This window comes from Eulemur rufifrons, chromosome 28, assembly GCF_041146395.1.
Source record: "Eulemur rufifrons isolate Redbay chromosome 28, OSU_ERuf_1, whole genome shotgun sequence".
NCBI lineage: Eukaryota > Metazoa > Chordata > Mammalia > Primates > Lemuridae > Eulemur > Eulemur rufifrons.
The window spans coordinates 12,308,991-12,324,044 of record NC_091010.1 but is presented as its reverse complement, the minus strand read 5'-3'; the positions used below and the strand labels follow the sequence as shown (position 1 = coordinate 12,324,044).

At 39.9% G+C, this 15,054-nt stretch overlaps 1 protein-coding gene across 2 annotated transcripts in view; it reads left to right on the top strand.

Moving 5' to 3' along the window:
* GRID1 (glutamate ionotropic receptor delta type subunit 1) overlaps positions 1–15,054 on the top strand; it is a 680,971-nt gene that overhangs the window by 570,403 nt on the left and 95,514 nt on the right. For both annotated transcript variants that reach the window (XM_069460227.1, XM_069460228.1), the window contains exons 10-12: positions 1,075–1,272; positions 4,734–5,058; positions 6,236–6,374. In XM_069460227.1, the coding sequence (XP_069316328.1) occupies positions 1,075–1,272; positions 4,734–5,058; positions 6,236–6,374 (662 nt within the window). The remainder of the gene's footprint in view (positions 1–1,074; positions 1,273–4,733; positions 5,059–6,235; positions 6,375–15,054) is intronic.

Below are 15,054 nucleotides of genomic sequence, written 5' to 3'. Positions count from 1 at the left end.
CAGGCCACGAGGCACAAGTTCAGAATGAAGACAGACCACTGGGTAGGTGCAATTTTTCTGCATAGCTGTCCTGGAATCATAGACCTTTCCATTTGTAAGAGACCTTAGAAGCATCTTCCTTTCAATTTCTGTTTTTCACATTTTTAAAAGAACTGTAGGAAAAATTTTAGATTTACCTCTTATTGCCTGGGTCAGACATGTCCAAATGTTCCCTTCTGTCACAGCAGGCACTAGTGTCTCCTTGGCTCAGAAGCCTTTGAGAGCAGCGTTTGTGCATTCTCTGTGTGCACACCCCGGAGAAGGCTTATATTTCCCCAACAAACCTAGATTAATGAGATATATACATATTCTCTGTGGCTGTTTGCCAAAAAGCCCCTTCTTGCTTAGCTTCACACAAGAAAGCAGGGAAATGGTGGGGAAGGCCGGGGTGTTTTCTAGATGGTCACCTACCCTGCATGTGATACAGCACAGCACTTGTGGGTGTGAACACGGCATGGCTTTGGACTCAGGAGCTGTGGGTTTGAATCCTGTCCTATCCTTTGACTTCTGGCCTGGCCTTGCCTGTTAATCAGTATTCATTTTCTAGTACAACCTGATAGATATAATACTTCCCTCAATCTAAAATCACAGAGCTCTATTGGCATTTATTATCCTGGATGAGAAGTGTCATATTTCTTACGTGGGTCTCATTGAATTATGGCATTTCCTAAGGACAGAGTCCCAGTTCTTCATGAATGCTGCAAATGAACGAATGGAAACAAACCATGTTATTCTAGGAGCGGGGGTTTTGGGCAGAGTCTGGGTAACGTAACACAGGACAACTAAATCTCCATTCCTCCGTATCGATCTGCTGCTCGGAGAGATCGTCCTGCGCACAGTACCTTGAGTGTCCATAAACTGCTTTTAGAAAAGGGCAGTGGAATTTAGTATTTGTCCTAAATTTGGTCCTAAATTGAGTGAATACAAATGTTCTAAAGTTAGGATTCATCAGATTGGTCTCTCCAACAATACCCTGGAAATGCGCATTAATGAACTTGTTATTTAATTGAAGAACATTCATTCTGTTGTCCTCAGGAAGAGCCTTTCGTGATGGTGGCTGAGAACATCCTTGGACAGCCCAAGCGCTACAAAGGGTTCTCCATAGATGTCCTGGATGCACTGGCCAAGGCTCTGGGCTTCAAATATGAGATTTACCAGGCCCCCGACGGCAGGTATGGTCACCAGCTCCATAACACCTCCTGGAACGGGATGATCGGGGAACTCATCAGTAAGGTAGGTCCCTAAAGCAGGTCCACAGGGAGGGGCACCCTAGTGTGTGGGGTGATATCTGAACTTGGCCCATTATGCAGCTGGAACCGTGGGGCCAGCTCAATAGACTGCAGCCACCATGCTCTACACACTGGGGCCTCTTTTCCCCAAACTCTCTGCTATACCCATTTCTGCCCTTTGACCTTCCTGTTCTCTGGTGTGCTGTTTTCCCTCCCTGCCCATTGCTCTCACTCCTTCAAAGCCATCCCCTGGGCCTGCTCTGTAATACACCCTTCAAGAGACCCACCCCCACAGTCGGCTGAAATAGGAACCCACGGGGGTACCCGTGAGAGGTTATTCTTCCATCCCTGGCAGACCACAGTGAGTGTGAACACATGTGTGTGTGTGTGAATGAGCATGTGCGTGTGTCTGCATCACTCTGCGTGGGCGGAGTGGCCTCCCCAGCTCCTCACGCTCATTTCAAATCACCACTCTTCCTCCCTCCTGCAGAATCTGCCTCCTCATTAAAACACACAGCAGGAAGCCAACTCACCATGCCTGATCCCTGTCCTTGTCACGTCATGACCTCTGGGTCATTTCCCCATGATCCTTTATGATAGTGGCACCTGACTCAAACCCTCCCTCTCCAATATTTCTGCTGCCACCATTCTGACCATTTCTGCCATCCCTAGGGACATCCCTGGCTCCCAGTGCTTGGACCTCCTCACCTGTGGGGACCTTCGCCCTGCTCCGCTCCAGCGTCCATGACGTGCATCTTGTCAGTGTCTTACCTGGCACCATCACTAGCCCACTCCATGACCACAGCTTCTTGTCCTTCTGACTCCTCTGAGCCTCTCCCCCTATAACACAGGCCCTTTTTCTTATAACCTATAAAGGCAGACACTAGGCCCATCATCCTTCCAAATTTCTCTTAATCTTTATTTCAAAACAACTTTATTGTGATGAAATTTACATACTACAAAATTCACCCATTTTAGATGTACAATTCAATGACTTTTAGTAAATGTATGAAGTTGTGCAACTGTCATCATAATCTAGGTTTAGAATATTTCCAGCACCCCACTGAGATCTCTCTTTCCCATGTGCAGTTAATGCCGTTCCCACCCCCAGCCCTGGGCGGCCATCAGTCTCTTTCTACAGAGTTGCTTTAGTGAACATTTCCTGTAAATGGAGTCATGCGAGATGTGGTTTCCTGCGTCTGGTTCTTTCTGTGTAGCATCTGTATTTGAGGCTCACCCTTCGCTAATACTTCTGTGCCTTTCTGATGCTGCATCCTTCCCTGCCGAGGTGCCCTCCATGGTTAACCACCCAAACCCCTGTCCCCTTCATCTCTTGTGATTCCCTGTGTTCTTGCACCCAACCCTGAATTGATTTTATTACCTAACCTCTTGACTCTGATGTCCAGGTTGCTGCATGCAATTAGAGAAGAAAATTACAAATCTGTCCAGACTGATGTAGAAAATATGTGAGGTCTCTGATGTCAGCTGGACCTTCAGTAGAGCCTGAGTCTCTTGTCCTTTGTTGGTCCTCTTTGCTACATCTCTCAGAGACTATTTAAGTTTACCTTTCTCCTTGAGCTACCTGATAATCCTCTATCCTCAATTAAAAAAAAATATTGCACTTCTATATTGGGAAAGAAATTGAGACGTCTGAGCGTGAAATTCTACTTCTACTTCCTATGAAATTCACATCTGCAGGCACCTGCACCCCCTCCAGAAGGGAGGGTCACCTCCCCCCTCCCCCCATCAGCCTCTCCCACTGTCACAGGCCGAGCCCTCCACCTGTGTCATGAGTCAATTCCCTTGTGCCTCTTTTGGGCCTTGCTGTATAAATCAATTTCCTTCCACCCTGTAGTGTATACCTGTCTCGCTCCACTAAATCTCTTTCTCAGGCCTTCAATATGTTCCAAACTGCCCTAATCCTAAAAATGAACCCAGAGGCAAGAACCAGAGATGCAGACGTGGCAAATGTAAGAGGAGGGCTGTGATGTAGTCACCTGCAACATTTCTTTTCTCTTTACTCTGGATATGTTGTTGGATTTCAGTTTAGTACATCAGTCTATCTGCCCCTAGCCCATATATTAAACCTTACAAAATCTTTCTATGTGTGTTTCCCCAATTTGAGCAAGTGGGTTGGATCAGCTGTCACAATGGATCATTCTAAAGCAAACCTGGTTCTGCTGATGCCTCCTACTTGGGGGCCCAAGAGCCAAGATCAGGACGATGACTGTGCCTTCCAGTGTTCTTGTGGTTGAAGGGGGACTCCAGGCCCCATTATTACCTGCCGCCCACCCATCTAGGCATGACCCTCTCAACCTCATCCCACAGTCTAGACCCATCTTACTGGGGTCTCTGTTTTTAAAATAAAGCCCATTTTGGAAAGCAAAAGTTTTGGGACATAATTTCGAGGTCACAGTATAGCATGTCCTGAGGGACTGTTTTTTATTTTATTCTATTTTTCTGAGACAGGATCTAGCTCTGTTGCCAGGGCCAGAGTGCAGTGGCGTCATCACAGCTCACTGCAATTTCAAACTCCTGGGCGTGGGTGATCCTCCTGCCTCAGCCTCCCAAAACAACTGGGATTACAGATGCATGCCACCACACCTGGCTAATTTTTTTAAAAAAATTTTTGTAAAGACAGGGTCTCACTATTCCGCAGGCTGGTCTCTAACTTCTGGCCTCAAGTGATCCTCCTGCCTTGGTCTCCCAAAGTGCTAGCTAGCATTACAGGCATGAGCCACTGCGTCTGGCCGGAGAGACTCTTGACAACACGGTTTTACTATAGGAAGAATCAACTCATGTGTCTGTAGGCCATGAGTTAAGGGTGGTGGAAGATAGAAATAGGTGGATGACCCCTTTATTCTTGGATTATTTTTCTCTCTGGCATAGAGGCTGCTTATAAAACCATCAGGGACTGATATGTTAATGAGATTCAATGTAGTCATTACAACTCACCATCCAGCGTCTGAAGTCTTTAAGAAAAGAGAGAGATGTTGTGGGCTAATGGAGTCTGGAGAGGCTCCATGGGAGAAGCGGAGTGTGTCTGTGGCCTTGATGTGTAGGAAGGATGCAGAGAGGCCAGAAGAAGATCAAGGGCCTTCATGGTGGCAGGCGGAGGGTAGGGAAGGGAAAGGAGGAAGCTCAAGTTTGGTAGGGGGGAACAGTAAGAAAGTGAACAAAAGCTACAATTCATAGAGGAATGAAGATGCTCTATTAGACACTTTCCTCCAGAAGCGGTTTCCAGGAGTGTTAGGGCTGGGGAGAGAAATCTGTAGGGTGATGGAGGGAGCAACAGCTTAGTATCGGGTTTTCCTTACAATATTTAGAGTCACAGGGTGTCAGCTCTCAAATCCGTTTCCCCTGAGCAGAAGAACAGTTCGAAGGGCAGAGTGTAGACCTTGACCCGGGCTGGAACCCAGCAGGAAGCTGAGGATTGCCGTAGCTGAAGACGTGTTTGCCTTTCAGAGAGCAGACTTGGCCATCTCTGCCATCACCATCACCCCGGAGCGGGAGAGCGTCGTGGACTTCAGCAAGCGGTACATGGACTATTCGGTGGGGATTCTGATCAGGAAGCCCGAGGAGAAAATCAGCATCTTCTCCCTCTTTGCCCCGTTTGATTTCGCCGTGTGGGCCTGCATCGCAGCGGCCATCCCTGTGGTCGGTGTGCTGATATTCGTGCTGAACAGGATACAGGCCGTGAGGGCTCAGAGCGCTGCCCAGCCCCGGCCGTCCGCTTCCGCCACCCTGCACAGCGCCATCTGGATCGTCTACGGAGCCTTCGTGCAGCAAGGTACCTTCCTGGCTTCCCGATGTTTGAATAGCGCCAGGGGCCTGGAAGGCTTATCCACTGGCAAAGTTCTCAGACGTGTTTTACCTAAGTCATTTTGCATGCAATCTTATCTAATCTCTAGGACAGCACTAATATCACGCTGCACCCAAATTCTCGGAGTAATACTAGACAGAAATTAAATGAAACGACAACAAGGAACTCAACTTTAAATCCTGATTCTCCACTTTAGATAAAATTAACTTTGGAGTTCTGCTTTGCACCTTTCTCCCCTCCCACATCAGAGTGGTTGCTATGCACATGAGATTGTCAAATGAAACTCTGAACCTTGCTTAAATTTGAAGACTTAATGGGGGAAAAAAATCGCAATTGTGTTGCAATCCTCTAAGCAGTACTCCAGCCATGCTTGAGATACAAACTCTCCTGCCTCTGAGAGGTCTGGATAGCTCTTTTATCCAGTGGTGAGTTACAGGATTGTGCAATTTTGACTGGAAACAGCAAATTGCAAAGTTCCTAATGAGAGTCTTGGCCCTATTTGCTCTGTGCCAAAGGCTTTGCGTGGTTATGTAAGGAGAATAGGCACTGAGAAGCTTTCTTCTGCTACCACCTAAGGGACTAGGGAGAAATAACTGGCCTCAAAGAGGCCGCTTCTGACCAAAAGCCACATGCAATGACTTCTGAAAATCCTGGGGGGAGGGAAAGCTGTCTAGTGAGAGCTGAATATTAATAAAAGTGATATGGTACATCTCATTTCGAGGTTTAAAAGAAAGTTAGGGCTCTGTCTGGGTAGGAGGTAATTCTATATTTACAGAATTCCTAAGTCTATTCTATGTGAATTTCAGTTGCGGCCCTAGAAGTTCTTACCACTGTGAGGTAGAATCTTATAATCAGAAGATTTTGATATTCAGAACTCTATCGGTGGTGCATTAACAAACTTCATATAGCTAGAAGGCCAGTCCTAACTTTTCCGTATTTTGTGGTCCTCCATCCCTTTCCAAGATTGGTGGTTTTAGGGTCCTTTCCCAGAATTGGCACAGTCCCCCAGACCAGCTGGCAGTCACTTCCTGGTCCCCAGCCCATCACCTGTGGTGGCCTGCATGCCTGGGCACAGGGTGGAGCATCTCCGTTGGGGTGGGAGAGTAGAAGCCCCCGGGCAATCTGCCTTGCCTGCCTCCTGCAGGTGGTGAATCGTCTGCGAACTCTGTGGCCATGCGCATCGTGATGGGCAGCTGGTGGCTCTTCACCCTCATCGTGTGCTCCTCCTACACAGCCAATCTCGCTGCCTTCCTCACCGTGTCCAGGATGGACAACCCCATAAGGTAAGCCTAGTCCTCCTTCTAGATCTGGAATCATCAGAGGTGTTAACAAGCTGTCCAGGGCAGCCTGACGTTATGGAGAGAGCCCGGGGGGCAGAGACAAACTCAGATCTTGGATCTGCAGTTTGATGATCTCCCGGAATCTTTAGTGCATGGAGAAGAGCTTCGCTCCTGTTGTGTTTTATTTCTTGCATAATTACATAAATGTATAAATTCATTAAATAATATTTCTCTAAAATTGAAATGCTGCCTACAAAACTAATAAATCCAGACATTAAAATTAAATTATATTTTCTCAGACATGTAAACATTGATTACAAACTCATTTAATAAAAATTTTATAAACAGTTAGTTAAAATTAATTAAAACCAGAAGTCTAATGTATTTTTCCAATCTTCAAATACCTTAAAATGATTTTAAGAATATGCCAGTCATCAGAATGATTGGAAAACACATTTCACTTACATTTATAAAATTATTGAAACCAAAGACTAAAAATTGTTTTCATTTTTACAGAATGTTAAAATTATGGCATAATAGAATGAGTTTAATGTAGTGAAATGACTGTTGGAAATACCTTTATTTTATTATCAGATTCCCAAATATAGTGTAAACTGAAAAAGAACTTGAACAAAGTGAACGTGTGTTGGATATGTGGTTGCTGAAGTGGCTGCAGGCGTGGATCCATTCTGAACTTCATTGGGTACATTATTGGCTTCAATATTAACTCTCACTTGAGCTCTCATCATGGTTTCCTGGCGTCCTGCCTTTAGTAACTTCTCCTTCAATCCATCATGTTCACTATGATCATGTTGATTCTTTCGGTCCACAGCTCTAATCAAGTCGTCCACACTCAACCAGCTTCTATGCCTCCCAACTGCCTATTTAAAAGAGTTCAAACTCCTTGACTAGGATTCCAGATTAAGTATGATATTATCGAGTATCTTTATTAAATTGACATTTTTATTGAGATAATTATAGAGTCACATACAGTTATGAGAAATATTGCAGAGAAATCTCCTAGGATCCTTTCCCCGGTTTTCCTGAGGGTAACATTTTGCAAAATTCTGGTATCATATCACAACCAGGGTATTGACATTGATGCAGTTGATTGATTTTATTCAGACTTCTCTTCTTGTGCTTATCTCTGTGTGTATGTATGTAAGTGTGCACTTCATTCTATATAATTTTGTCACATGTGGATTTGTGTGTCTGTCACCGCAGTAAAGTTACTGAACAGGTCCCATCACCACAAGGGTCCCTTGCATTGCCCTCTTATAACCACCCCCACCTCCATCACATTTCTTCCCCTGCCACCCTGTCCCTAACCCCTAGAGACCATTAATTGTCCCCCATTTCTGAAATTTTTGTCATTTCAAATGTTATATAAATGGAATCGTATCTTTTGGCTTTGGCTTCTTCACTCAGCACAATTCCTTCAAGATTCATTCAGGTTTTTGTGCGTATCAACAGTTCATTGCTTTTTATGGATGAGTAGTATCCCAGTTAGCTAACTGCAGTTAGTTTAACCATTTGCCCACTGGAGGACATCTGTGTTTTTTCCAGTTCTTGGCAACCATGAATAGAGCTGCTACTAACGTTTGTGTGTACATTTTTGTATAAACATTTTTTCATTTACATGTGATACATACCCAGGAGTGCAATTGCTAGGTCTTGTGACAATTGCCTGTTGAGTTTTATAAGAAACTGCCAAACTACTTTCCAGAGTGATGGTACCATTTTACATTTGTGCTAGAGATGTAGGTATTATCCAGTTTTTCTATGTCTTTGCCAACATTTGGTATTCTCACTATTTTTCATTTTACCATTCCGATAGGTGTAGAGTGATATATTGTGGTTTTAATTTGCATTTCCCTAATGACTAATAATATTGGACACTTTTTCACATACTTATTTGCTATCTGTCTTCTTAGGTGAAATATCTGTTCCTATCTTTTGCGCATTTTCTAAATGGATTATTTGATTATTACTGTTGAGTTGTTAAAGTTCTTTATATATTTTAGATACTAGTTCTTTGTCAGATGTGTGGTCTACAAATATTCTTTCCCACCCTATAGCTTATTTTTTCAACCTCCTAACAGGGTCTTTCCCAGAGAAAAATTTTTAATTTTTGACGAGGTTCAATTTAGAAACTTACTCTTTCATGGAGTATACTTTTGATATCGAGACTTTTCCAAGGCTGAGACCCTGAAGATTTTCTCTTGTGGTTTTTTTTTTCCCTAAAACATTTATAGTTTTACATTTTATATTTCAGTCCACAATCAACTTTGCATTAGTTTTTGTATAAACTTTGAGGTTTGGGTTACGCCTCCCACCACCATATTTTTGTCTGTGGATATACAATTGCTCCAGCACTATCTGTTGAAAAGACTATCCTTCTTCCATTGACTACATATACATATACTTATATACTGTAATATATATATTGTGAAATGATTATGACAATCAAGCTAAGTAAGATGTCTTATTACCTCACATAGTTATCACTTTTTTTGTGTGTGTGATGAGAGCAGTTAAGATCTATCTTAGCAAATTTCAAGTATATGATGGAGTATTATTAACTATAGTCACCATACTATACATTAGATCTCCAGAACTTATTCATCATACCTAACTGAAATTCCATACTCATTGACCAAAAGCTCCTCATGTCCCCAACCCCACAGTTCCTGGCAAGCACCATTCTACCCTCTGTGTCTATGAGTTCGACTGTTTTAGATTCCAAATACAAGTGAGATCATGCAGTATTTGTCTTTCTCTGCCTGGCTTATTTGACTTAACATTATGTCCTCTAGATTTATCTGCTTTTGCCACAAATGACAGAGTTTCCTTCTTTTTTAAGGCTGAATAATATTCTGTTGTATATACACATACACACACATATCCATTTATCTATCTCACATTTTCTTTATTCAATTATCTGTGGATGGAAACAGGTTGATTCCACATCTTATTCATTGTGAGTAATGCTTCAGTGAACATGGGAGTGCAGATATCTCTTCAAGATACTGATTTCATTTGCTTTGGATATATACCAAGAAGTAGGATTGCTGGATCATGTAGTAGTTCTATGTGTAAGTTTTTGAGAAGCTCCATACTATTATATTTTTCCATAATGGCTGTACCAATTTGCATTCCCACCAGCAGTGTATGGAATTCCCTTTTCTCCACATCCTTGACATCACTTGTTATCTTTTGTCTTTTTCGTAGTGGCCATTCTAACAGGTGTGAGGTGATACCTCATTGTGGTTTTGATCTGTATTTCCCTGACGATTAGTGATGAATGTCTTTTCATATACCTGTTTACCATTTGTATGTCATGTTTTGAGTAGTATTATTCAGATCCTTTGCCCATTTTTAAATTGAGCTATTTGGTTTTTTGCTATTGAGTTGTTTGATTTTCTTATATATTTTGAATATGAACACATTATCAGATTTATGCTTGGCAAATATTTTCTCCCATTCTGTAGTTGTCTTTTCACTCTGTAGATTGTTTACTTTGCTGTGCATAGGACTTTTAGTTTGATGCAAACTCATTTGTCTGTTTTGTTTTTGTTGCCCGTGCTTTTGAGGTCAAATTCAAAAAAATCATTGCCCAGACCACCCATGTTAAATGTATAATTGTTCATAGTAGTCTTTTATAATCCTTTGTACTTATTTCTGTGATATGAGTTGTCTCCTCTTTTATTTACGATTTTATTTATTTGAGCCTTTTCTTTTTTATCTTAGTCTAACTGGAGGTTCATCAATTTTGTTTATCCTTTCAAAAAGCTAATTCTTGGTTTCATTGATCTTTTCTATTGTTTTACCAGTCTCTATTTTATTTATTTCTGCTCTGATCTTTATTATTTCCTTCTTTCTGCTAAGTTTGATCTTAACTTCTTCTTCTTTTTTTAAGTTCCTTGAGGTATAAAGTTAGGGTATTTATTTGAGATTTTTCTTTATTCTTAATGTAGTGTTTATCACTGTTAACTTCCTTCTTAGAACTGCTCTTGCTGCATTCCATAACTTGGTTATGTTGTGTTTCCATTTTCTTTTGTCTCAGGATATTTTTTGATATTCCTTTTGATTTCTTCTTTGATCCACTGGTTGTTCAGGAGTGTGTTGTTTAATTTCCAATTTTCCTCCTGTTATTGATTGCTAGTTTCATAGCATTGTGGATGGTAAAGATATTTTATATTATGTCAGTCTTCTTAAATTTGTTAAACTCATTTTGTGGTCTAACATTAGATTCTCAAAGGGCGCAAACCCTACTGTAAAACTGCACATGTGAGCGAACTAGATCTAATGCCTGATGATCTGAGGTGGAGCTGAGGCGGTGATGCCAGCACTGGGGAGTGGCTGCAAGTACAGATTATCATTAGCAGAGAAGTTGGACTGCACAATAAATGTAATGTGCTTGAATCATCCCTAAACATCTCTCACCCCCAACGCTAGTTCTGTAGAAAAATACAGTTTTTTTCTTATGTTCACTTCAAGGCTTGGGTATTTGATTTCCTTCCCAACCCCTTCTGTTGCTTCTTACTTTTAGCCTACTTCACAGTTTGCACAGTTAATTGTACAGCCTAAAAAGTGTAGACTGTCAGGGTCCAAACTGTTGTTCTGTCCCTTAAGAAGTAATTAATCTCATCATGTCTCATTTTTATAATTAGAGGATAACACCTTACCTCACAAAAGATGTTAGGAGGATCGGAAGACAAAATACATGCTAAACACAAAATATGACATCTGGCACATGAAATCACCTGATATAATCACTTACTAATTTTTAAGTGCACTTTTCGGTTTGCATTTACTTTCAATAATTCCTCTGCTTTCATCCATCACTGTGATTTTAGTTACTTTTATGTATTTTGTTTAATATTATTTAACTTTCTTTCCTTTTGATAAATGGTTAATTCATTTATCAAAAGGATAAATATGCCTGTCTATATGCCTTTGAATCCAACTTTTCTCTCTCATTTCTATCAAGTTTTCCTTTATGCACTTTTGTAACCTACAACTTCATTAACATTCTACTCTTTACCAATATAAAATTGTCATTTTGCAATTTAATGCTGTATAGCTTAAATCCTACTTTGTTGAATATTGATAGAACTCGATTACTATTTCAAATATTGACCATATTTGAATCACTGTGCTTTAGGTATTTCTCTTACAATTAGCATGCATTAGATTTCTAAGCCAGTTTTATTAATCTTGTCTTTTAAAGGAGAATATTTAACTGTTGACAGTTATTAAAATATAATTATATTTGATCTTCTGTCATGTCTACTTGTGCATTTAAATTGTTTTCATGGTGTTTAGCATTTTATTACCATTATTATTACTATGGTCTTTCTCCCATATTTTAAGTATTTTATCTTAAGTACTTAAAGAAAATATTTAACTTTTAAGTTAAGTATTTTAAAAGTCAAGTATTTTCTTTTACCCTCCAGAGGTTTCCTTTAGGCTTAAAAATATACACACACCTCTATTTCTCCTTTAGAATCAACAGTAAAACCATATATTCATCTCTCTCCTTATGGAAGATAATGCTAAAATATCTTTATCTCTTCTCTTTTTTCCACCTGCTTAATAATTTTTGTTCATAGAATTTCAGGCCCAGTTTATTATGGTTCTTTCTTTTCTTAGTTATATCATTTATGGATGGCTTTTCTAAGATATATTTGACATTCACATTCTTTTGCTTTATTCCATCCATATTTATAGTCATTATTTGAACTGAATTCTGTGTTACAATGGTTCTTACACTTGTTGAATGAATATTTATTCTATGATTTAGCCATTGTTCATTTCTTTATTTTGATGAATTTTTGATCAGCGAGGGTAGCTTTTTGAGCAATATATCTAATAAGAGTAGTATAATTTCTAAGATACAATATCTGAGAATCTTTTTTTAGTTGCCTTTACACATGAAATAAAACTCATCTGGGTATAGTACTCTTGTGTCACAACTTTCCTCCTTAATATTCTGTAGAATCTGCTCCACTGTCTTCTTTCTGTGTGTAATACAGTGGAGTAGCATTCACTTCCTCCTTCCCCCTCTTCTTTCCTTTCCTTTCTTCCCCCTCACATCTTTCTCTCTTTACCCCCCTTTTTCTTCTTTTCCTCTTCCTCCTCTCCCTTCTTTCTCTTTCCTCTTCCTCTACTTTCTTTCTCCTCCTTCTCCTCCTCCCCTTCTTCTTCTCTCCCTCTTTTCTTCACCTTCCTTGTTCTCTTCTTGTACTTCTCTTTTTTCTCCTCCCTTTCTTCCTTCACACTTCCCTCCTCCCTGTTTTCTCCTCTTCCTTCTCCTCCTTCTCTTCCTCCCCTGCTTTTCTACCTTCTTCCTTATCTCCCCTTCTCCCCCTACTTCTCCCTCATCCTGTTACTTTTTATTCTTCTTTCTTGTTTGTTCTCTGTTTCCCCTTATTTTTCCCCTATTCCTTTTCCACTTCTTTCTTGTGCTTTCTCCTTTGTAATTAACCTTACTAATATCTTTGAATTTAAAAACTTCCACCAGTATTTATTAGAGTTGGTCTATGTGCCATTAATTATGCTTAGAATTCTGTGAGTCCCTCTCATATGCAAAATGAAACTTGTACCTTAGCTCAGTAATTTTGTCATCTGTCAAGTCTTTCTTTATTATTTATATCTCCCGTTGTCCTTATCTTGTTTCCAGGAACATTAGCTTTTCATATGTTGATACTATGAGTCCTCCATATCTATTGTGCTCTTAGATCATTTTCAATCCATCTCCCTTTCCCTGTTCATTCTGGGGCAGTTCCTCAGTTTGTCTTCCACATTTCTATTAGATTTTCTTTAGTTTTCATGTGCCTTTCAGCAATAATAATGACCATACAAATTCTACTTGCATATTTTTATTTCCCTTTATCTTTTTTCCTCTCACTCTGCTAATACTTCTTTTATTCCTCAGCCAATGTTTTATGGTTTACGTTTTTTAGTTTTGGTATGAAGAGTCCTTTCTGTAATGAATTATACCTACAGAAAAACCAAACCATTTAAAATTTCATTTCCCTTAGCGTATGTTTTTCAGCAATATATTTGCAGTATCTTTAATGCAATACCATATAAACATATTTATGTATTATTTCTTTCACATTGAAGCCTTTCTTTATGCTTCAATGTTGTTTTTGTTCTTTATTTTACTTTCTTTAACGTGAAGAACTCTTTTCATAAACAGGTAAACAGGTTCTCTTTGGATCTCCTAATATTACATCTGGCTGCAGTTAGAATCATCCTCTCAAATCTTAACACAAGCTTGTGAGTGTGGGGGGTGGGGGGCCTGTGATGTAAATTGCCATCACCAGTACTGTACCTTAGTGAAAACTTTTCTCTTTTGCGCTTTTTACTCCAATGAGAAAGTTTCTATTTCCAGCATTCTTATTCATACAGTCCCTACAACAGTAAGAAAAGCCACAATGTAGCTTTTTGTAGCATTTTTTTTCCCTTGGCACTACTATTCTTTGCTATTTACTGACAAATTACTATTTGTCAGAGACAAATGCCAATGAACTGTGGTTTCTGCATACTGTACCCTTCAGAGCGGAGAGGAGCTGGGGGAGGGGAGGCGGGAGACCGGGGAGGCTTTACATTGTTGTTACTTTCAGCTTCTTTGTCTCTGTAGATACAAAAGGAAATCCACTGAGACCATGCTTTTTCAAAGGAAGATGAATTTGAGTCTTCCATGGCTGTCTTCCATTAATTTTCTTTCCTTACCCTAGAAATCTCCTGGAGAGTCTGATAAGTGGGTAGTATCCTTTCCTGGTTCATGATACGTGATTCCCTGTAATTTAAAAAATTGCCTGTTCATTTACTGGGTATCTAGAAAGATTAATGATGAATATCTGTTTTCTCTTTGTAAACATCTTTATTATTAGAAATCTAAATAATCTTCAACCTGTACATTTTCAAACTAACATAAAACCATTCAATAATGATTGTAATCTACCCAGTCCGTGTAAATGTTCATAGTTACTGTCTTTGTCTCTGAAACGTATAAATTCCTTAAAAGACATAGAAAATGCTAGTGTCCAAGATAGACTTAAATATTCTAGAGAACAGGGATATACTTATCAATTAAGTAATTTTTACCTTTTTCATTTGGAGTGGGTTTGAGGTACATTCATTGAAGAGGGCATATATTGTTTTTGTTTCACTAAAAAGTCTCAAAATGCTGTAATTACTTTCATTACAATTGTAATTACTCCATTACAATTACTAATACATTTTTTATCTATTATAATAGTAACGGCAGATTCATTTGAAAAAGGTGGCATTGGCAAGTGGTTGGACACTATGGGCGCCTTATTTCATCAGTGCCTTTATTTAGGAAATATTTTGGTTAAAAATCCTACCTATCAGGTACAACGAACACTATTTGGGTGTTGGGCACACTAATATCCCTGACTTAAGCATTATAAAAGCTATCCATGTAACAAAAATATTTGTACCCTGTTAATGTTTTGAAATTAAAAAAATTCTTTGTGAATCCTTCCTATGTTTAGAAGGATCACATTTGGCCTAGAGGCTCATGCTGAAAGGCAGGGACACAGTAGCACAACTCAGAGAGACAGCAAGGTGTAGTTGTCATGCTCATAGACATTGCAGCTTAACTGCTTGGGTTCAGATCGTCTTTTCCCCACTTATTAGCTGTGTG